Source organism: Hylobates moloch, unplaced genomic scaffold, assembly GCF_009828535.3.
Source record: "Hylobates moloch isolate HMO894 unplaced genomic scaffold, HMol_V3 SCAFFOLD_3, whole genome shotgun sequence".
Lineage (NCBI taxonomy): Eukaryota > Metazoa > Chordata > Mammalia > Primates > Hylobatidae > Hylobates > Hylobates moloch.
Window position 1 is genome coordinate 39,335,446 of NW_026652278.1, and position 25,160 is coordinate 39,360,605.

Consider the following 25,160-nt stretch of genomic DNA (forward strand, 5'->3'; position numbering starts at 1 on the left):
TTTTACAAATGTTCCATCTTGGAGCAGCTTTAGTGATAATAGAATATTCCCACAATGGGAGATTGGTTATAATTTACGGTATGACTGCAAGTGTAAGTATAAAATGGAATAATACATAGCTGGTAAAAATGGCAACGTACATGTATAGTTATTAACATGAAAGGTTACTCACGATATACATTAGTAAGTGAAAACCAGCAAGTTACAAAACACAAGATTAGTAGAAAGCCTGTTTGTTAAAAATATATCTGTATGCTCACGTGTTACACAGATGGGAAGAGAAACAAAGCCTGCAAGACTTATACACCAAAAGTGACTGTGTTGGAGAGATAGAAAAATGGATAATTAAAAAAATTGTTTTTGTTTCTATGTACTTTCTCACATTTCTATAATAACAGTTATGGGTCTCCCCCTGATCCCATACTCCCTATTCTTGTGTAGAAGTCCTAACCCTCAGTACAGTACCTCAGAATGTGACTATATTTGAAAAGAGGGTCTTTAAAGAGGTAATTAAGTTAAAATGGGGTCCTTAGGGTGGGCCTTAATCCAGTGGGACTGGTGTCCTTATGAGAAGAGGGGATTAGGACACAGATAACAGAGAGGGCTGACCGTGTGAGGACACAGTGAGCAGGTGACCATCTGCAAGCCAAGGAGAGAGGCCCTAGAAGAAACCAAACCTGCCAACACCCTGATCTCAGACTTCCAGCCTTCAGAACTGTGAGGAAATACATTTCTGTGGTTCAAGCCACCTAGTCTGTGGTATTCCATGATGGCAGCCTGAGCAGACTAATTAAATGACCATGGGCTACTTGCACAGAGAAGAAAAACAGGAAAAGAACACAAAGTAGGAAACTGTAATGTGTTTGTGAGCTCCGAGGATGGCAGCTTGAGTGTGGCTGGGAGAGGAAGTGTGTACTTAGAATATTGGTGCTCAAAGGAGACCATCAGAGCCAGCACACCTGGAAGTATGTTAGAAAGGTTAACTGTCAGTCTTCACCTGAGGCCACTGAATCACGATCTGCATGGTATTACCAAAGTCCTAGGAGATTCCTATGCACATCAAAGTTTAAAAACAATGCACAGGCTGAAATTTATCAGAGTGCCACAACAAAGCCAGTCCACAAGCCAACAGCTCTAGCCTTTGCCCAGAATTCTCCATTCCCCTCTTTCTGCACCTGAAACCCAGACCCAGCTTCCAAAATTGGACTTCTGCCAGGTACCAACTCCAACTGTGCGGTCACTTATGCCACCACCACACCCGACCCCTCCGACATCTCTGTTTCCTCTCCTTATTTCAATCCCTGCTTTCAAACTGCCAGCAGTGCCGTGGGTAGTATTTAGGAAGAAAAATGTGTGGAAATAAGAGTGCAACAACCACTGCTCCTGACATCAGCAGGCATGGGTGAGGCTGTACTTTACAAGGGATATTGTTAATACCTCAGATTCTTAAAAAATGTAAAAGAAAAACTTCTTTTGAGACCTGCTTCAAAAGTGCTCCAATTTGTATTTCCTTTTGCTTAATTCAACTTCTTTATAGGAAAATGTCAAACAGAAAAGAGAAAAGAGTATAAGGAAATTCTGGCATCCATCACCTAGCTACAATTATTAACATTTGGACAATTTTATTCTACCTCGTTTTAAAGCTTTCAGTGGAATGATTCTCTGAGCAGTTACCGCTGAACTATTGTTTTCCACAACTGCAAAACGAAGAAATACAAGATCTTCGAAGTGAACGCGGAACAGAAACTGCTCATTCCACATGGGGTTCAGGGTGTTTCGATGGATGGGCTTCGTGCGGAAATGGCAGCTGTCCAGAGGCATGCCCAGGACGTCGACTTCAATGCACGGGCTTCCTGTGCTGTTACTGGGGCACACATTCTGACCAGAGACAATCTAGGGTGAGGGAGACAAAAGGGATCAAAGTCATCGAGGATAAAAAAAGAAAGACAACCTCTACACCTCACTGCTTCCCTCTGCAAAGGAATCCCAAGAACACTGGAATGGACAAAGTGAATGATGAATAAAACTGTTTAAAAAGTAAGTGATTGTAGGGCCGGGCGCGGTGGCTCACACCTGTAATCCCAGTACTTTGGGAGGCCGAGGCGAGCAGATCACGAGGTCAGGAGATTGAGACTATCCTGGCCAACATGGTGAAACCCCGTCTCTACTAAAATACAAAAAATTAGCTGGGCATGGTGGTGCGCACCTGTAGTCCCAGCTACTAGGGAGGCTGAGGCAGGGGAATTGCTTGAACCCAGGAAATAGAGGTTGCAGTGAGCTGAGATCACGCCACTGTACTCCAGCCTGGTGACAGAGCAAGACTCCATCTCAAAAAAAAAAAAAAAAAGTAAGTGATTGTAACTGGGTAATCACATGACTGGAATCATGTGAAAAGCTTATTTTGTCAACATCATTCACTTAACTGTAAGCTTTCAACTATCAAAATGTTCAAATATCTTCAAAAACCAAACAAGATGAAGTTAAATTTCTCACAAAATAAGACTTTATGCAATATAATCATAAATTTGTTACTAATATTCTGTTCAAAATGCCATAGGATTTTATAACTTCAAAATCTTTTCCTTGAATAGTTTCATTCTGGAGCAAGTCGCAGACGTGTTAGGAACTAATTCACAGCTTTCTGTAAACAGATAAAACTACCCTCGCCTCTAGCTAAAAAATAACAAATAGGAAAGGGGCTACTGCCCTGCTGTCTTAGGGAAAGAGAAAAAGCAGTTTGGGTGGTAGGAAAGTCTGTGAATGGGGTTATCCCAGGGGTTTGGGGGGTGTCGTACTTGGAGGGCTGCCTGGCATTCTTCCTGTGAAGGGAGAGAGACAAGATCTAAAGGTGGAAAGAGATGACCAGGTCTCTGTTGTTGTTTGTTTTGTCTTGTTGAAACAGGGTCTCACTCTGTCACCCAGGCTGGAGTGCAGTGGTGCAATCTTGGCTCATTGCAACCTCCGCTTTCTGGACTCGAGTGATTCTCCAGCCTCAGACTCCCGAATAGCTGGGACTACAGGGTTTTGCCATGTTACCCAGGCTGGTCTCGAACTCTTGAGCTCAAAGCGATCTACCCACTTGGGCCTCCCAAATTGCTAGGATTACAGGCGTAAGCCACCGCACCTGGCCAGGTCTGTTTTTAAGAGGAGTCTGTGGAGTTTTGACAATAAGTTAACTAGGTGAAAAGGAATAAGGAAAGGCTCAGGAATGATAAATGTTAAATTATAAGGAGGAAATATACTTAATTGTATTTATATATTGACGCGAGTTTGATCTTAGAGCTTTGAAGCTTAACATGAGCTGATCTAACAAAAAGCTCAACTTCCATGGGCTATCCTCATAGTTATGATTCTGTGGGCCCTGGAAGACAGAGTTACCATCATCAGTACATCAGGTGCAACGGGGACCTCATAAGCCCTGCTCCTGGGCTCTGGCAAACACATTGTCTGGCAACAGCTTGCCTAGCCATAGCTACTGCTTCCTGGGAGATAAATACATTATTCTGGGAACTAAATCTGTATGACCCAAATTGTGACATGACAGCTTTCCAATGCCTTGAATTCAAAACCAGTTCGTTTTCAGGAAGGCTTAAACCCGACCTTACGTTCTTTCTCCAGGGGCCGTACTTACAGTTAAAGAATAGACTGCAGGATCCATGTTGTCCAGATCTCTTTCCAGTGGAGAAAACTTCTGATACATGGGGCAGTTCTTGTCCCACAGAACTGGAGGTTTCAAAACATAACCACAACCACCATTTGCCTCAAACATTGCAGCATTTAAATGTAAAGGGAGATCTGTAAAACAAACAACAAAGAAAGCCAATATAGCTTGTTACTTTGTCGCTTAAGCATCACCTTATAAATTTAAAGTTCAAAAGAACTTTGCATCAATTTTCCCTAAGCTCCAGCACGAAAAAGAGATAATCACCCATTCGTCCCACAGATTGATAAATGACTACTATACGCCAAGTTGTGTGAGGCATCAGATACAGCAGGTAATATGAGAAAAATTCCTGTCCCTCTGGGGCTTACAGTCTATGGATATGCCCAGTGTTACCACTCCAAACTAGGTGCCACCACTTAAAAACTCCTTTGCAAAATATTTGCTACCTCTGTCTGAAAAATCTTGTGAAATACAGTTGACCATGGGGGTTGGTTCCAGGACGAGAAGGTACCAAAGTCCACAGATGCTCAGGTCTGTGATACAGATGGTGTAGAATTTGCATTATAACCTATACCATCCTTCTGCATACTTCTTTTTTTCCGCTGGGAGCATAGATTCAAGTTGCCCTGAATATATTCTCCCCCTTCTGTATACTTAAAATCATCTCTAGATTACTTATAATACCTAATCCAATGTAAATGCTATGTAAATGGTTGCCATACTGTATTGTTTAGGGAAAAACAACAAGGAAACAAGGCTGTATATGTTCAGTGCAGATGCGACCATCCATTTTTTTTAATGACTTTTCAATCCACAGCTGGTTGAATCCACAGATGTGGAATCCAAGGATATGGAGGGGCAACTCTACTTATTTTATACTAACTTTTAGAAAGAAATAATGGCTTATCTCTAAGCCATGCAGACAATTGTATGGACAATTCTTGCTATTTCAAATGTAAGATAAAATCTTAATTATACAAGAAAGAACAGGAGAATAGCCAGAAAAACATGCTTTTCCTGGAAATCTCAATTTCATCCCGTAAATTACATCTATTTCTTTTTAAAAAATTATAAACATGAAAAAAAATAATCACATCTGATTCACATCGTGTCCACAATCCCCTCAATCATAAACATCAGGAACCTTCACAGAGGCTTTTTTTGTTGCCAAATTTTATTTGGCACGGTACTTTGATGAACAATTGGATTCCTACACTGTTTCTGGGCTCTTACACACTCAAATGCTCACCTGATGGTGCAAGTCTGTATAAAAGTTACCCAAATGAGCAAAAAGTTGATGAGACACACCTGCTGAATACTCCCTCTGATAGATTCCTTCCATGTGTAAGAATGAACTTTGTACATGGACCACATCAAGGCAAAGTGCAGTAAGCGCCTTGGGGCAATGAGAAGTTGGCCTCTACTTGTCCTGTCTGTAAAATGTTTCCGTGTCTGTGGGGTTGATCAGTATTGTGTGCAGGAATTCCTGGCGTAAGATGTCTTAGACATATGAAAGCTCCTTATCTGTAAAATGAGTGCAGAGGACCTCATCTCTCAGGCCCCTGCCAGTCCTAATGTGACTGGTTCATTGTGGCCATGCTGCCTCACCTGCATTGGGAGAAAATTCTCTTCTCAGGCCACTTCGTGACAGAGGAACACAGACATGGTGAGGGTAGCGAAGAGGGTGAAGCCAAATAGCTCATACGGGGTTGGCAAAGGTGAAATGGACATATAGTACTAACAACAGCAATGGCAGCTCGCACTCTGCACTCTTACTAAGGACCAGACACCATTCTAAGCACTTTATGTGCATCAAGTACCTCCCAATAGTCTATGAAGCAGATCCTTTTGGTATCTCCATTTTTATGGATGAGGAAACTGAAACACAAAAAGTGAAAACACCCAAGAAACATAACTAGTAAGTGGTGGATGCTATAAATTGAGCCCAGATGGCCTAACCCATTGTTCCCAATCTTAATTACTGAGCCATATAATGTACATCTTATAGGGGTGTGGATATAGTAAATGAGATTTGGCACATACAGGGTGCTGAATAAACAGTAACTATTTTTTTTTGTGATCATGACATCAACCTCAAGTGATTTCAGTAGCACCATGTCTACCCTAATAGTTTTCCAAAACTTTAAAGCTGTAAAGCCAAAACTCTAAAGCTATTATTAAAACTTTGAAGCTTTTAAAAAATTATTTTATTTTACTGTTTCAAGTTCCGGGGTACATATGCAGGATGTGCAGGTTTGTTACATAGGTAAACATGTGCCATGGTGGTTTGCTGCACCTATCAACCCATCCCCTAGGTATTAAACCCAGTGTGCATCAGCTCTTTCCCCTAATGCTCAGTTTCTTAAGTGAAATCTAACTTGGTGACCTAACATGTAAAAGAGATCCACATAGAGCCACACGGTTTGAAATAAAGGTGGGACCTCAAATCTAGCCCTCTTGCTGTCTCCTGAACATGGTCCCAGAACTTCATCCGGGGCTATAGTTTAAAAATCATCATTCCAATCAAGTGAAAAAGTGTGCACAAATCAGTGTAACCCTGCTACACCTCTGAAACAATGCACATAATGATAGATCAAGCATACCATTGCCTTGATGGTCTTCTACACATTAAAATACTCTGCATTATGTAGACACCATTCAAATAATGTTTATCCTTATATTTGAGGACTGGAAAAGTCTGTCATTCAAAAAAGCTTAATAAATTCTTTAAAAAAAGAAGTTTTTCTTTTGACTAGGGTTGCATGTTTACACATTGTAAGTCTGGGTATGAGGCAGGTATTGTTCTGCCTCAGATGCAAAGAATTTAGAGGGTCTGTTGCCAGCAATAACCAGGGGTTTGCACACCAGCCTCAGGTCAGTTTCTAAACTCAAGAGTTGGTTTTATTGAGTGTTGATCTGGGAAACTCCTGGTTCCAGATCACTTCAGACCTTCTTGGAGTTGATGGAACCAGCAGAAAGCTTGGGAAGGGATGGCCATAAGTCCATGGACACCCACTTGGAGCATTAGAATCCCCTGAAATCCAGGAAGTCACAGAGCAGATGATCCATGAAACCTCTTGGGAGGTTGGCCCTGGGAGGGTTTCTCTGCTATTTGATTGGGATGCTTCATGGAAAATCAAGCACTTCATAGCCTGGAAATTCTTTTCAACAATTGAAAAATGGTGCTTCCACTGTTGACTCTTATCAATCTATTCGATCTATCTATACATATATCTTTTTCTTTTCTTTTTTTTTTTTTTTTTTTGAGATAGTGTCTCACTGTCGCCCAGGCTGAAGTGCAGTGGCACGATCTCGGCTCACTGCAACCTTTGCCTCCTGGATTCAAGAGATTCTTTTGCCTTAGCCTCCTGAGTAGCTGGGACTACACGCATGCACTACCACGCCAGGCTAGTTTTTGTATTTCAGTACAGATGGGGTTTCACCATGTTGGCCAGGCTGGTCTTGAACTCCTGACCTCAGGTGATCCACCTACCTTGGCCTCCCAAAGTGCTGGGATTACAGGCATGAGCCATCGTGCCTGGCCCCTATCTATATATTTTTTGAGACAGTGTCTCACTGTGTCACCCAGGCTGGAATGCAGTGGCACAATCTTGATACACTGCAACCTCTGCTTCCCGTTCAGCCTTCCGAGTAGCTGGGACTACAGGCATATACAACCAAGCCCCACTTTTTTTTTTTTTTTTTTTAATATTTTTAGTGGAGATGGGGTTTCACCATGCTGGCCAGGCTGGTCTTGAACTCCTGGCCGGAAGTGATCCACCCATCTAGGCCTCCCAAAGTGCTGGGATTACAGGTATGAGCCACTGTGCCTGGCCTTATCTATCTGTTTGAATTTGCAATTCAGAGAAGTAAACACTTGGAAAAGATCTTGACCAAAAATCAAGAACCACATGTTCATATTGCAGTGGGGCTGACAAAGATAATCTGCCTCAACTCAGAGTAACAAGCATTTACTGAGCATCTACTGTGTGCAAAGTATTAAATCAGGCTGTACCCCCAGTTTGCAGAAATGAAGACCATTTTTACAGATAAACACACTGATACTGCATGTTGCTTGTACTTTGTCCAACATGGGGAGATGTTTAATCAGCACATTGAATGGAGAGAGGTTATATGATAGCACCTTTTCCCAGTTTGGAAGATTATGCAGAGAAACTTGAGGATGAACCACACAGCACAGCCATTTGAGTGGGATGGCTTAAAGATGTATTCTCAATCCCAACTTGATTTGGAAGAGAGGCAAAGCCTTTAAGAGTCAGTGGAGGACAGGCAGCTTTAGTTTGGACTTCTGGACTGCACGGTGGCCCATGGAGTGGCAGCTCCCTGTGTCCCCTTCACCTGTTGCTCCCTTTTGCTATCAGTGGAGCCAGTGTGTCTATACCAGTCCTGGCACTTCCAGAGAAAGGGCACATCCAAAACCAAAGGCACTTCCATTTCCTTGAGAAAATCTTTTGATAGTGACTTCAGTTTACTTAAAATATGCTGGTAGACCAAAAGTAGATAAAACCACAAAGATGGGGAAAAAACAGAGCAGAAAAACTGGAAACTCTAAAAAGCAGAGCACCTCTCCTCCTCCAAAGGAACACAGTTCCTCACCAGCAACGGAACAAAGCTGGATGGAGAATGACTTTGACGAGTTGAGAGAAGAAGGCTTCAGACAATCAAACTACTCCGAGCTATGGGAGGAAATTCAAAACAACAGCAAAGAAGTTAAAAACTTTGAAAAAAAATTAGACGAATGGATAACTAGAATAACCAATGGAGAGAAGGGCCTAAAGGAGCTGATGGAGCTGAAAGCCAAGTTTCAAGAACTACACGAAGATTGCAGAAGCCTCGGGAGCGGATGCGATCAACTGGAAGAAAGGGTATCAGTGATGGAAGATGAAATGAATGAAATGAAGCGAGAAGGGAAGTTTAGAGAAAAAAGAATAAAAAGAAATAAACAAAGCCTCCAAGAAATTTGGGACTATGTGAAAAGACCAAATCTACGTCTGATTGGTGTACCTGAAAATGATGGAGAGAATGGAACCAAGTTGAAAAACACTCTGCAAGATATTATCCAGGAGAACTTCCCCAATATAGCAAGGCAGGCCAACATTCAGATTCAGGAAATGCAGAGAACGCCACAAAGATACTCCTCGAGAAGAGCAACTCCAAGACACATAATTGTCAGATTCACCAAAGTTGAAATGAAGGAAAAAATGTTGAGGGCGGCCAGAGAGAAAGGTCGGGTTACCCACAAAGGGAAGCCTATCAGACTAACAGCTGATCTCTCGGCAGAAACTCTACAAGCCAGAAGAGAGTGGGGGCCGATATTCAACATTCTTTTTTTTTTTTTTTTTTTTGAGACGGAGTCTTGCTCTGTCGCCCAGCCTGGAGTGCAGTGGCGCGATCTCGGCTCACTGCAAGCTCTGCCTCCCGGGTTCACGCCATTCTCCTGCCTCAGCCTCCCAAGTAGCTGGGACTACAGGCGCCCGCCACCACGCCCGGCTAATTTTTTTTTTGTATTTTTAGTAGAGACGGGGTTTCACCATGTTAGCCAGGATGGTCTCGATCTCCTGACCTCGTGATCCGCCCGCCTCGGCCTCCCAAAGTGCTGGGATTACAGGCTTGAGCCACCGCACCTGGCTCAACATTCTTAAAGAAAAGAATTTTCAACCCAGAATTTCATATCCAGCCAAACTAAGCTTCATAAGTGAAGGAGAAATAAAATACTTTACAGACAAGCAAATGCTGAGCGATTTTGTCACCACCAGGCCTGCCCTAAAAGAGCTCCTGAAGGAAGCACTAAACATGGAAAGGAACAACCGGTACCAGCCACTGCAAAAACATGTCAAATTGTAAAGACCATTGAGGCTAGGAAGAAACTGCCTCAACTAACAAGCAAAATAACCAACTAACATCATAATGACAGGATCAAGTTCACACATAATAATATTAACTTTAAATGTAAATGGGCTAAATGCTCCAATTAAAAGACACAGACTGGCAAACTGGATAAGGAGTCAAGACCCATCAGCGTGCTGTATTCAGGAAACCCATCTCATGTGCAGAGACACACATAGACTCAAAGGGATGGAGGAAGATCTATCAAGAAAATGGAAAACAAAAAAAGGCAGGGGTTGCAATCCTAGTCTCTGATAAAATAGACTTTAAACCAACAAAGATCAAAAGAGACAAAGAAGGCCATTACATAATGGTAAAGGGATCAATTCAACAAGAAGAGCTAACTGTCCTAAATATATATGCACCCAATGCAGGAGCACCCAGACTCATAAAGCAAGTCCTGAGTGACCTACAAAGGGAATTAAACTCCCACACAATAATAATGGGAGATTTTAACACCCCACTGTCAACAGTAGACAGATCAATGAGACAGAAAGTTCACAAGGATATCCAGGAATTGAACTCAGCTCTGCACAAAGTGGACCTAACAGACATCTACAGAACTCTCCACCCCAAATCAACAGAATATACATTTTTTTCAGCACCACACCACACCTATTCCAAAATTGACCACATAGTTGGAAGTAAAGCTCTCCTCAGCAAATGTAAAAGAACAGAAATTATAACAAACTGTCTCTCAGACCACAGTGCAATCAAACTAGAACTCAGGATTAAGAAACTCACTCAAAACCACTCAACTACGTGGAAACTGAACAACCTGCTCCTGAATGACTATTGGGTACATAATGAAATGAAGGCAGAAATAAAGATGTTCTTTGAAACCAATGAGAACAAAGACACAACATACCAGAATCTCTGGGACACATTCAAAGCAGTGTGTAGAGGGAAATTTATAGCACTAAATGCCCACAACAGAAAGCAGGAAAGATCCAAAATTGACACCCTAACATCACAATTAAAAGAACTAGAAAAGCAAGAGCAAACACATTCAAAAGCTAGCAGAAGGCAAGAAATAACTAAAATCAGAGCAGAACTGAAGGAAATAGAGACACAAAAAACCCTTCAAAAAATTAATGAATCCAGGAGCTGGTTTTTTGAGAAGATCAATAAAATTGATAGACCACTAGCAAGACTAATAAAGAAGAGAGAAGAATCAAATAGATACAATAAAAAATGAAAAAGGGGTTATCACCACCAACCCCACAGAAATACAATCTACCATCAGAGAATACTACAAACACCTCTATGCAAATAAACTAGAAAATCTAGAAGAAATGGATAAATTCCTCGACAAATACACCCTCCCAAGACTAAACCAGGAAGAAGTTGAATCTCTGAATAGACCAATAACAGGCTCTGAAATTGTGGCAATAATCAATAGCTTACCAACCAAAAAGAGTCCAGGACCTGATGGATTCACAGCCGAATTCTACCAGAGGTACAAGGAGGAACTGGTACCATTCCTTCTGAAACTATTCCAATCGATAGAAAAAGAGGAAATCCTCCCTAACACATTTTATGAGGCCAGCATCGTCCTGATACCAAAGGCTGGCAGAGACATAACCAAAAAAGAGAATTTCAGACCAATATCCTTGATGAACATTGATGCAAAAATCCTCAATAAAATACTGGCAAACCGAATCCAGCAGCACATCAAAAAGCTTATCCACCATGATCAAGTGGGCTTCATCCCTGGGATTCAAGGCTGGTTCAACATACGCAAATCAATAAATGTAATCCAGCATATAAACAGAACCAAAGACAAAAACCACACGATTATCTCAATAAATGCAGAAAAGGGCTTTGACAAAATTCAACAACCCTTCATGCTAAAAGCTCTCAATAAATTAGGTATTGATGGGACATATCTTGAAATAATAAGAGCTATCTATGACAAACCCACAGCCAATATCATACTGAATGGACAAAAACTGGAAGCATTCCCTTTGAAAACTGGCACAGGACAGGTATGCCCTCTCTCACCACTCCTATTCAACATAGTGCTGGAAGTTCTGGCCAGGGCAATCAGGCAGGAGAAGGAAATAAAGGGTATTCAATTAGGAAAAGAGGAAGTCAAATTGTTCCTGTTTGCAGATGACATGATTGTATATCTAGAAAACCCCATTGTCTCAGCCCAAAATCTCCTTAAGCTGATTAGCAACTTCAGCAAAGTCTCAGGATACAAAATTAATGTACAAAAATCACAAGCATTCTTGTACACCAATCACAGACAAACAGAGAGCCAAATCATGAGTGAACTCCCATTCACAATTGCTTCAAAGAGAATAAAATACCTAGGAATCCAACTTACAAGGGATGTGAAGGACCTCTTCAAGGAGAACTACAAACCACTGCTCAATGAAATAAAAGAGGATACAAATAAATGGAAGAACATTCCATGCTCATGGGTTGGAAGAATCAATATCGTGAAAATGGCCATACTGCCCAAGGTAATTTATAGATTCAATGCCATCCCCATCAAGCTACCAATGACTTTCTTCACAGAATTGGAAAAAACTACTTTAAAGTTCATATGGAACCAAAAAAGAGCCCACATCACCAAGTCAATTCTAAGCCAAAAGAACAAAGCTGGAGGCATCACGCTACCTGACTTCAAATTATACTACAAGGCTACAGTAACCAAAACAGCATGGTACTGGTACCACAACAGAGACATAGATCAATGGAACAGAACAGAGCCCTCGGAAATAATGCCACATATCTACAACTATCTGATCTTTGACAAACCTGACAAAAACAAGCAATGGGGAAAGGATTCCCTATTTAATAAATGGTGCTGGGAAAACTGGCTAGCCATATGTAGAAAGCTGAAACTGGATCCCTTCCTTACACCTTATACAAAAATTAATTCAAGATGGATTAAAGACTTACATGTTAGACCTAAAACTATAAAAACCCTAGAAGAAAACCTAGGCAATACCATCCAGGACATAGGCGTGGGCAAGGACTTCATGTCTAAAACACCAAAAGCAATGGCAACAAAAGCCAAAATTGACAAATGGGATCTAATTAAACTAAAGAACTTCTGCACAGCAAAAGAAACCACCATCAGAGTGAACAGGCAACCTACAGAATGGGAGAAAATTTTTGCAGCCTACTCATCTGACAAAGGGCTAATATCCAGAATCTACAATGAACTCAAACAAATTTACAAGAAAAAAACAAACAACCCCATCAACAAGTGGGTGAAGGACATGAAGAGACACTTCTCAAAAGAAGACATTTATGCAGCCAAAAAACACATGAAAAAATGCTCATCATCACTGGCCATCAGAGAAATGCAAAGCAAAACCACAATGAGATACCATCTCACACCAGTTAGAATGGCCATCATTAAAAAGTCAGGAAACAACAGGTGCTGGAGAGGATGTGGAGAAATAGGAACACTTTTACACTGTTGGTGGGACTGTAAACTAGTTCAACCATTGTGGAAGTCAGTGTGGCGATTCCTCAGGGATCTAGAACTAGAAATACCATTTGACCCAGGCATCCCATTACTGGGTATATACCCAAAGGACTATAAATCATGCTGCTATAAAGACACATGCACACGTATGTTTATTGCGGCACTATTCACAATAGCAAAGAGTTGGAACCAACCCAAATGTCCAACAACGATAGACTGGATTAAGAAAATGTGGCACATATACACCATGGAATACTATGCAGCCATAAAAAATGATGAGTTCGTGTCCTTTGTAGGGACATGGATGAAACTGAAAAACATCATTCTCAGTAAACTATCGCAAGGACAAAAAACCAAACACCGCATGTTCTCACTCATAGGTGGGAATTGAACAATGAGAACTCATGGACACAGGAAGGGGAACATCACACTCCGGGGACTGTTGTGGGGTTGGCGGGGTGGGGGAGGGACAGCATTAGGAGATATACCTAATGCTAAATGACGAGTTAATGGGTGCAGCAAACCAACATGGCACATGGATACATATGTAACAAACCTGCACATTGTGCACATGTACCCTAAAACCTAAAGTATAATAATAAAAAAAAAAGAAAGAAAAAAAAATATGCCGGTATAATAACCAATGGCACCAGGTGGACACAGGACTAGAGAAAGGGCTGGAGATGTGAACCCACAAGCCACTCAGCAAAGAATGAACAGAAATAGAAAATAAAATTTTTACAACTATGAAAGTATTTCACAATTATTTCCATTTGCAAGCCCAAATCATACTGTTTTCATAACTTATCAAACACACTCAATGATAGTTAACCTTTGTAGAATTCTTTCTATGTGCCAGGCACTATGCTAAATATGGTACTTCACCGGCATCATCTTATTTAATTTTAACTGAAAGAAGCACATATCACAAGGGCAGAAATGTGACCAATATCTCTAATCATATGTCTTTGGGGTCATCCACCAATGGGTGTTGGCACCAGTGCCAGGTACCTAGCTGGTCCCAGAGCTAAAGCTGTGGTTTGACCTCAGCTGGAGACAAGGCCATACTGTGGTTTGCGGTTCAGCATGGTTAGATGAGATTGGATTCAGTTCATGCGAGATGAATGATAACAGCTGCCTGCCGCTTGACTGTTCAAAGGAAAAACTGTGGTTTATGAAAGAGCTTTTAGGAAATATTTATCTACTCTCACCTTCTGTAGCTCCTCTCCTCCCCCCATAACCAAGTGGAAACAAAATGCTTTATCCTTTAAATTTCCAGACTCCTTGAATTTATTACTACAAGTCATCCTGCAACCTTGAACAAATTAACCAATTTGTGCCTTGATTTGCTCATCTGAGAAATGGCGATCATAAAGGTACACAACTTTAGGGCTGTTGTGAAGATTAAATAAGATAACGGGGGTCAAAAATTCAGCGTACTGCCTAAGGCACAGTGAGCATGCAATAAACGGCAGCTTCTACTCTGGAGTTTTAGGCCTCATATCAGAGTCTCATTGACAGTGGAGAAACATGATCACTACTTATTCTGTTCATGTACTTCACATACTTGTTTTCCTTTTGCTAGCTACTCTTAGGGCACTGACCATTATTCTCCATCTCAATTCCAATAGGATAAGAAGGTAAAATGGTTTTAACTTGCAAAGTGGTTGGAGCGACATTACTTTTGACTGCAAGAACAACCGCATAGTGAGACAGGTTAACTAGGCAGTGTTAGGAAATCCCTGCTCCAAAAAGAGCTTTAAACATAAATCGGGCATGGCTTTGTCAAGAGCAGCTTGGTATTTGAAAAATTGCATTAAAAAAGGGGCAGGACCAGGAGACCTTACAGGCCCCTTCAAGATTCTTTTCTATCACCTTAATCTCAAACATCAGAGGCACAATTCAGTATCAAATTCACTTCTGTTTTCCATCATCATATTTTTACTCTCACATACGGTGTGCCCCAGTCTAGAATCTTGCCCCTTTGAAACAATGCTGTCAAACTGCATTTACTGAAATGTAAGATGCAAAGGAGAGAGGTGAGCATGTAGGCCCCTTACCATCGGTCTGGTAGTTGAGTGCCACGAGCTGTATCCCATGGAGCCAGAACATGAGGGGGTTCGGGTTGGAAGAGTCGATGCGGGTGGCAGCAGGGTAAGTTCTCAGCAGCTGACAGGCGGTGTGCTGGATCAGTTTCTGAGAATACCTGCGACACAGACGTTTGGCGGCATTTTCATTCAGCGACGAGATATGATAACATTTGGGAGTTCTAATGATAGCACTGAGGGACGTGGTTGGGTTGAGAGGGGAAGAAGATTCCTCCCAGGTCTGTCGAATGCCTTCACAGGAACCTAAACCCCCCAAGAAATTAGCCGCAGATTAGTGTAGAAAACTTTAAATATTTTAGAAAGATAAACCCGAACAACATCCCAGTAAACGGTCATAGCATATAAACCACATCAGAATACCTCTTGGATTTTACTTGTGAGTTAGTTTGCCACTTTAAAACAACATGGTGGCTACTTAGTTTTAAAATGAGTGTGGTGGCTGGATGTGTTGGCTCATTCCTATAACCCCAGCACTTTGGGAGGTCAGGGTGGGAGGATTGCTTGAGCCCAGAAGTTCAAGACCAGCCTGGGCAACATGGTGAGAGCCCATCTCTACAAAAAGTAAAAAATAAAATAAAACTAAACAAAAAAAACCCCACAAGAAGCAAAACAAAATGAATGTAGCAACATCAATTTAAATTAAAAGCCTGGAAGTCCTTTGCCTCAGTACTTCATTTGGGTTGTGGTATATTTGTACAAATAAACAATATATGTACAAGGATATTCACTCCAGCATTGTTTTTCATAGGAAACAACAATATCAAACCAAACCAAGAAGCAACCCAAATCTATCAGTGAAGAAGTGATTCCATAAATGACAGTATATCCATGCAGTGGACCACCACACAGGCATTAAAGAGAGTAAGGAAGCTATATGTACAGAAAATTATGTGAAAAGTTATAGCAAGTATAAAGGTTATACAGGCATACCTTCTTTTATTGTGCTTTGTTTTATTGCACTTTGCAGATACTGCATTTTTTTTTTTTTTTTTTTTACAAATTTAAAGTTTGGGGCAGCCCTGCCTCCAGCAAGTTTATTGGTGCAATTTTTCCAACAGCATGTATTCACTTTGTGTCTCTGTGTCACATTTTAGTAATTCTTGCAAAATTTCAAACTTTTAAACATTATTATTATATCTGTTATGGTGATCTGTGACAAGTGATCTTCGATGTTTTATTGTAATTGTTTTGGGGTGCCATGAACCATACCCATAAGATGGTAAACTTAATTGACAAATGGGCGTGCTCTGACTGCTCTACCCACCAGCTCTTCACCCATCTCCCTCCCTCTCCTTGTGCCTCACGATTCCCTGAGACACAACGATACTGACATGAGGCCAATTAATAACCCTACAATGGCCTCTAAATGTTCAAGTGAAAGGGAGAGTCACACGTTTCTCACTTGAAATCAAAAGCTAGGCTGGCCACGGTGGCTCATGCCTGTAATCCCAGCACTTTGGGAGGCTGAGGCGGGTAGATCACCAGAGGTCAAGAGTTCGAGACCAGCCTGGCTAACATGGTGAAACCCTGTCTCTACTAAAAATACAAAAATTAGCCAGGCAGACGCGCCTGTAATCCCAGCTACTCGGGAGGCTAAAGCAGGAGAATCACTTGAGCCCGGGAGGTGGAGGTTGCAGTGAGCTGAGATTGCACCACTGCACTCCAGCCTGGGCAACAGGGCGAGACTCTGCCTCAAAAGAAAGAAAAGAAAAGAAAAGAAAAGAAAAGAAAAGAAAAGAAAGAAAAAGAAAGAAAGAAAGAAAGAAATCAAAAGCTAGAAATAATTAAGCTTAGTGAGGAAGGCATGTCAAAGGCCAAGATATGTTGAAAGTTAGGCATTTTGTAATAAACAGTTAGCTAAGTTATGAATGCAAAGGAAAAGCTCTTGAAGGAAATTAAAAGTGCTGCTCCAGTGAACACACAAATGATAAGGAAGCCAAACAGCCTTATTACTGATATGGGGATATGGGGAAAGTGTTAGTGGTCTGGATAGAAGATTAAACCAGCCACAACATATTTTAATCCAAAGCCTAATTGAGAGTAAGGCCCTGAACTGGCTTCTGTTTTATGAAGGTTGAGAGAAGTGAGGAAGCTGCAGAAGAAAAGTTGGAAGCTAGAAGAGGTTGGTTCATGAGGTTTAAGGAAAGAAGTCATCTCCATAACATAAAATCAGCAAGTACTGATGGAGAAGCTACAATAAGTTATTCGTAAGATCTAGCTAAGATCATTGATGAAGGTAGCTACATTAAACAACAGATTTTTGTTTGTTTGTTTGAGACGGAGTCTCACTCTGTCGCCCAGGCTGGAGTGCAGTGGCGCGATCTTGGCTCACTGCAAGCTCCGCCTCCCGGGTTCACGCCATTCTCCTGCCTCAGCCTCCTGAGCAGCTGGGACTACAGGCACCCGCCACCATGCCCAGCTAATTTTTTTTTGTATTTTTAGTAGAGATGGGGTTTCACCGTGTTAGCCAGGATGGTCTCGATCTCCTGACCTTGTGATCTGCCCGCCTTGGCCTCCCAAAGTGCTGGGATTACAGGCATGAGCCACCACGCCTGGCCAAACAACAAATTTTTAATGTATATGAAACAGCCTTCTATTGGAAGAAGATGCCACCTAGGACTTTCATACCTAGAGAAGATAAGTCAATGCCTGGCCTCAAAGAAAAGGCTGTCTCTCTTGTTAGGTGCTAATGCAGCTGGCGACTTGAAGTTGAAGCCAATGCTCATGGACCATTCTGAAAATCCTTAGGGCCCTTAAGAATCATGCTAAATCTACTCTGTCTGTATTCTATAAATGGAACAACAAAGCCTAGCTGACAGCACATCTGTTTACAGCATGATTTTTCATGTCTGCTAACACAGTATCCAGTCTGCAGCCAATGAACAAGGAGTAATTTGAACTTTCAAGTCTTATTTAAGAAATAAATTTCATAAGGCTAAAGCTTCCATAGGTTGTGATTCCTCTGATGGATCTGGTGAAAATAAAATGAAAACTTCCTAGAAAGAATTCACCATTCTAGACGCCCTTAAGAGCATTCATGATTCATGGGAGGAGGTCAAAAGAGCAACATTAACAGAAGTTTGGGAGAAGTTAATTCCAAACTTCATGGATGACTTGGAGGGGTTTAAAACCTCAGTGGAGGGAGTAACTGTAGATATGGTGGAAACAGCAAGAGAACCAGAAGTATAGCCTGCAGATGTGACTGAATTCCTGCAATTTCGTGATAAAACTTGAATGGATGAGGAGTTGCTTCTTAATGGATGAGCAAAGAAAGTGGTTTCTTGAGATGGAATCTACTCTTGGCGAAGATCCTGTGAACACTGTTGAAATGACAACAAAGGATTTAGAATATTTCATACATTTAGTTGATAAAGCAGCAGTGGGGTTTGAGAGGTCTGACTCCAATTTTGAAAGTTCTACCATGAGTAGGCCAGGCGCGGTGGCTCACACCTGTAATCCCAGCACTTTGGAAGGCCGAGGCGGGCAGATCATGAGGTGAGGAGATTGAGACCATCCTGGCTAACATGGTGAAACCCCATCTCTACTAAAAATACAAAAAAACTGGCGGGCGCCTGTAGTCCCAGCTACTCAGGAGGCTGAGGCAGAAGAATGGCATGAACCCGGGAGGTGGAGCTTGCAGTGAGCCAAGATCTTGCCACTGCACTCCAGCCTGGGTGACAGAGCAAGACTCCGTCTCAAAAAAAAAAAAAAAAACAGAAAGTTCTATCATGAGTAAAATGCTATCAAACAGCATTGCATGATACAGAGACATCTTTTGTACAAGGAAGAGTTGGTTGATGTGGCAAACCTCACTGTTGCCTTCTCGTAAGAAACTGCCAGACACCCCAGCCTTCAGCAACCACCCCCCGATGAATCAGCAGCCATCAACGTTGAGGCAACACCCTCCACCAGCAAAAATATTACAACTCGCTAAAGGCTCAGATGATTGTTAGCATTTTGTATCAATAAAGTATTTTCTATTGAAGGTATGTACATTTTTTAGACATAATGCTATCGCACACTTAACAGACTACGGTATAGTGTAGACATAACTTTTATATGTACTGGGAAACCAAAAAATTAATGTGACTCATTTTATCATGATATTCACTTTATTGTAGTGGTCTGGAACCGAACCTGCAATATCTCCGAAGTATGCCTGTATCCCATTTGGATTATCTTAAAAAGGATCTTATTTTTCTTGAACAAAACACAATAAATTTAATAGTGGCTACTTCTGGAGAATAGCACCAGGACATTGAGTGGAAAGGAATTTTAATAATACTCTGTATTGCTTGAGTTTTTAACTATGAGAATTTATTACTTTCATAATAAAAAGTAACTAGAAATAAAATAGCCGTATCTTCTGGAGTTATAATGGTGAAGAGAACAGTTGCAAGAAACCACTAGAATGTTCCAAGAATGTTCCAAGGTGCCTCTAATTTTTACTCGTGAGGCAAACACTGTTCGAACATCTTCAGTGAAATGTTATTTTTATTTTTTAATTTTTTTTTTTGAGACAGAATCTTGCTCTGTCGCCAAGGCTGGGGTACAGTGGTGTGATCTCAGCTCACTGCAACCTCTGCCTTCTGGGCTCAAGCGATTCTCTTGCCCCAGCCTCCCTAGTAGCTGGGATTATAGGTGTGCACTACCACACCTGGCTACTTTTTGTATTTTTAGTAGAGACGGCGTTTCATCATGTTAGTCAGGCTGGTCTCGAACTCCTGACCTCAAGTGATCCACCTGCCTTGGCCTCCAAAAGTGCTGGGATTACAGGCATGAGCCACTGTGCCCAGCCTGAAATGCTGTTTTTAGTATGTTAAAAGTGTAAATTAGCAATTACAAAAATTTATACTATACTCAGACAATATTAACGTTCATGGAAAAAGAATTAAAAAATTCAAGGGAAGTGCTTAGACAGTAAAATATCTAAATCATCCAGCATGCAGAATCAAGCAAAGATATTGTAAGAAAGTGACTTTACTTTTTCCAGATGTTTTGTTAAATGATGCTGTCTCCCCTGGGCTCATTCTGCCCGGATTGTTGCCAAAAATGGACTTCCTGCTTTTCCTTTCTTTTCCTCTGCTAGAGCCAGATGCATTTAGAGTTGACAGTCCTGTTCCCATAAAATGAAAATAAATAAGCCAAAAACTACAAGCAAGGCAACTCAAAATTTTCCATCCCCGTCAGTGTTTATTTTGAAGTCCTACTACTCCCTTGGAACCCAGTACAGAAACCCTACTAGCAGTTTTTGTTCTGTTAATAATAGCATTGTAGGCAATAAAAGCAAAGTTTTAAAAATCTCTATAGGCAAATGCAACAAGAACTGCATACTTATCACAGAATGACCACAAAATCACACACACACTTAGCTGATTGTACATCAGAAAGATTTTGAAAAACTGCGTGAAAAGAAGGTGCTGTGGCCAGAAATGATCAGTGGCCAATTATTTAATTTGGAGAGATGAAGGAATGGCAATTACTTGGGTTTTAGTGTCATATTGTCTAGGTTCAATTCCTGCTGGTATTAGCCTTGACTTAACACCTCCTTCTTTGTTCCTCAGTTTCCTTATCTACAAAATGTGTGTAATGATAGGAACTCGCTCATATGGTTAGTCTGAAGATGGGAAATACGGTGATAATGATGTTTATGGCTTCTCTTTCTCAATCCTGGTCTAACAACTCCCTGGATGCTTCATGCCTGGCACAGTGCCTGGTGCAGAGCAGGAACTGAATACATATTTGCTGAATGAGGAAATGAATGCACACCACATAGACCTGGCTCCAATGTAAAAAGAGTGAGCTGAAGGCACCAGTGAAGCCAGAATTGCCTCCAAATTGTTCCCACTGTCATAATTGTACCTTTGGAGAGTAATTCCCTAAGCTGAAGCAGCATTCAGGAGGTCCTCTTTCAGATGATAATACACCTTCCAAGAACATCATCAGAGGAGACAGGATAGAGTACTGTTTAAGAGCGTAGACTTTGGAGTGAGACAGCTGGGTTTAAAATCTGCTCCTAGCAAGGCAATCTCACACAAGTTACTGAACCTCTCTAGATCACTCCCTCCTCATCTATAAATGGGCTGTGGTTAGGAATAAACAAGATAATATACACATACAGGCTGAATATCCCTTATCTGAAATGCTTGGGACCTGAAGTGTTTCAGATTTCAGATTTCTTCGGATTTTGGAATATTTGTATCATACTCACCCGGTTGAGCATCCCTAGTCTGAGAATCCGAAATCCGAAATGCTCCCATGAGCATTTCCTTTGAGTGTCATGTCAGCGTTCAGACAGTTTTGGATTTTGGAGCATTTCGGATTAGAGATGCTCAACTTGTCCATACTTAGCGTGTCTTGTTCAGGGAAGCGCTCAGTCCCTAGTAGCTGTTATTATTATAGCTTAATGTGGGGCTTTTAAGGTGTTTTTTTCCTCCAAAGTATTCATAACAGCAAACATGCACAAACTTAGACTATTGAGTTCTCATACCTTGATCTTAATATTTGTGTACATTTTGCTCCTGACACAATTACTTAATAATGGATTTTCTCCCAAGTAAAACTGATTAGGGGCCAGGGGGGAGGGGCTCTGTTCATTCTGGACTTTTGCCTGTATCTTGCCACATGTCAATATCTTCTACCAGTATGTGGGTACTTCAGTGAAGAGCCTGGTTATTCTTTTGGGATGGGGAGGGGAAGAATGTAAACAAGGGCTGAGTGATCAAAAAAGGGGAAGGATTTTGAATTGTGAGAAGGGGCCCAGAAAAAATAATGAAGAAGCAACAAAGAACCTTCATCTACCCTGTTGGCTCACTTACCGATAACGACATTTCCAGAAAGCTGGGATTACAGGTGTGCACCACTAATTTTTGCATTTTTAGTAGAGATGGCATTTCACCATGTTGTCCAGGCTGATCTCGAACTCCTGACCTCAAGTGATCCACCCACATGTTCCAGACAATGTGCTAATCACACTAGATACTTTATTGCTAATTTTTACAGCAATCCTTTAAGTTAGGACTGTTACACCCCTTTTACAGGTAGGGAATCCCAGGTGCAGACCAGCTATAAATAACTGTTCAAGTCAAGGTCATGGAGAGACAGAGCTGGGATTTAAATCCACATGGTTAGCCTAGTGGCTGCCTCTCTTCCTCAGCTGAGTCTCTAGTTAATTTTAGGGTCTTCCTCTCATCTGTGTTTTTACTTGTGGTTGTGAATAAGAATGCTTATTTTAGATATAGATGTTGGAACATCTGACATGACTAAAGCTTCAAGATAGAAGTTTGAGCAGAAGCCATCTAGGTATTTAGGAATAAACCAACTCCAGAACCAGATGCAGTGGTGCACACCAGTAGTCCCAGCGACTTGGGAGGCTGAGGCAGGAGAATCACTTGAGCCCAGGAGTTTGAGGCCAGCCTGGGCAACTTAGCAAGACTCTGTCTCTAAAAAGAAAAAAAATTACTTAAAAAAAAAAAGAATAAATTGACTCCAGTGCATATGATGGTATCTTCCTCAGAAATCCTAATCTGTCTGGAAGCTTTGAAATCAACTCCCTAACTAGACAAGCGATGTACAGTCATTAGCCACATAACAACATTTAGGTCAACAGACCACATATATGATGGTGGTCCCATTTAAGATTGTACTGGAGCTGAAAAATTCCTATCACCTTCTGCTGTCCTAACATCCATAGCATAACACATTACTCAAGTGCTTGTGATTAGATTGGTGTAAACAAATCTGCTGCACTGCCAGTCATATAGAAGTCTAGCACATACAATTATGTACAGAACATACTTGATAATAATAATAATGTTACTGGTTTATATATTTACTATACTATAATTTTTATTATTATTTTAGAGTATACTCCTTCTATATTATATGTGTATATATGTGTGTGTGTACATATATATATTTTAAGTTTTATATATATATATATATAGGTTAACTGTAAAACAGCCTCAGGCAGGTCCTTCAGGAAGTATTCCAGAAGAAAGCATTGTTATCATGGGAGATGACAGCTCCATGCTTGTTATTGTCCCTGAAGACCTTCAGTAGGACAAGATGTGGAAGTGGAAGACACTGATATTGGTGATCTTGACTCTGTGTAGATCGAGGCTAATGTGGGTACTTGTATCTCAGTTTTTAATAAAGTTTAAAAAGTAAAAAAATAAAATAAAATGAAGTAAAAAAATTAAAAATAGAGAAAAGCTTATAGAATAAAGAAAGAAAATGTCTTTGGCTAGAGTCACAGAATGGGGGAAAAAAAAAAAAGGAGAAAAATAAGAAAGAAAATGGCTGGGTGCGAAGGCTCATGCCTGTATTTCCACCATTTTGGGAGGCCAAGGCAGATCAGTCCAGGAGATCAGCCTGGGCAACATCGTCAGACCCTTATCTCTTAAAAAAAAAAAAAGAAAAATTAGCCAGGTATTGGTGGCACATGCCTGTAGTCCTAGCTACTCAGAAGACTAGAGTGGGAGGATCACTTGAGTCCAGGAGTTCAAGGTTACGGTGAGCCATGATTCCACCACTGCACTCCAGCATAGACGACAGAGCAAGGTCAGGTCTTTAATTAAAAAATAAAAATAAGAAAAGAAAGAAAATATTTTTATACAGTTGTACAATGTGTTTGTGTTTTAAGCTAAGTGTTATTACAAGAGTCAAAAAGTTAAATAAAAATTTATAAAATATGAAGTTATAGTAAGCTAAGGTTAATTTATTTTTGAAGAAAAATTTGTATTTATAAATGTAACGTAGCCTTAGTGTACAGTGTTTATAAAGTCGATAGTCATGTACAGTAATGTCCCAGGTCTTCACATTCACTCATCACTCACTCAATGATCCACCTAGAGCAACTTCCAGTCCTGCAAGCTTCATTCATGATAAGTGCCCTATACAGATGTACCATTTTAAATCTTTTATGTCATATTTTTACTGTACCTTGTCTATTTAGGTATGTTTAAACGCACAAATACTTATCATTGTGTTACACTTACTTACGGTATTCAGTACAGTAACATGCCGTACAGGCTGGTAGCTTAGGAGCAATAGGCTACACCATCTAGCCTAGGTGTGTAGCAGGCTACACTGTAGCTTTGTCTAAGTTCACTCTATGATGTTTCACACAATGACAAAATAATCTAATGAAGCATTTCTCAGAATGTCTCTCTCTGATTAAGTGATGCATTACTGTAAATATGATCAGTGCTAGGCTTTCTTCTGGATGCTCTCCCAGAGACATCAGAGGATTCAACATATTGGCACTGCTAAAATCAGGAGAGAAGCTGAGTCTGGGGACGGTCCAAGAGCCACTCAGGGTCACACGGCTACCTTTCCTTCCTGAGTGCCTTGCCTGCCATGCTCTGCAGGGCACAGCTGGGCCTCATCTTACCCAGTCACTGTAGGCCCGAAAAGCTGTCTTCACTGGTTTTGCAAGATATTGGGAGGCACCAAGGGTAATTAAGTTTCGGCGAACAGTGCTACTTCTCAATGGTGTGTTGGTTGACATTCTCCTGAGAGTTCTGTTCCAAGCCCTCTCATTTCCTGAAATGCATCCCTTTGCCCTCCAAGGTGTTCCAACCTGCAGCACTACTGTGGGTCTGAGTAACCCAGAACAGCCATTGGGGACCGCCAAGGCTCTCTGTGGGGGAGGCAACTCTCAGTGCCAGGGACCCACACCCAGCTAGCCCAAAGCTGTCCAAGGCAGCAGGGTTCTACTTTTGTCATTCAAATGGGTTGTTAGCAAACCACTGTTTGATGAACAAAGCTTGTCTCTCAGTGCTGAGAAAATGACAGTGTGTGTCCAGGGAATGGACTGACATTTGCAAGGCTCTCCCCATGTGGTTCCTTCAGTGTAGGAATAAAAATGAACCCTGGAAGTCACAGAATCTTCTGGACAAGCCTCACCATGGAATCCCTGGGCACCTGCTCTGTGGACTGTGTGGTGGATTCAAAGGAGAATGAGGCAAAATCCCCCTCAGAATCAGACTTCCACATTATCTGGCTCTACCTGCTCCTGAATTGCCTGCCT

General features: G+C 41.2%; 1 protein-coding gene across 4 annotated transcripts in view; it reads right to left on the reverse strand.

Annotated features, from left to right (window-relative positions):
- PLCE1 (phospholipase C epsilon 1) overlaps positions 1-25,160 on the reverse strand; it is a 350,498-nt gene that overhangs the window by 20,416 nt on the left and 304,922 nt on the right. For all 4 annotated transcript variants that reach the window (XM_032136433.1, XM_032136449.1, XM_058436200.1 and 1 more), the window contains 4 exons: positions 20,112-20,243; positions 15,080-15,370; positions 3,632-3,795; positions 1,632-1,893 (listed from right to left, as the gene is read on the reverse strand). In XM_032136433.1, coding sequence (XP_031992324.1) covers positions 1,632-1,893; positions 3,632-3,795; positions 15,080-15,370; positions 20,112-20,243 — 849 coding nt within the window. The remainder of the gene's footprint in view (positions 1-1,631; positions 1,894-3,631; positions 3,796-15,079; positions 15,371-20,111; positions 20,244-25,160) is intronic.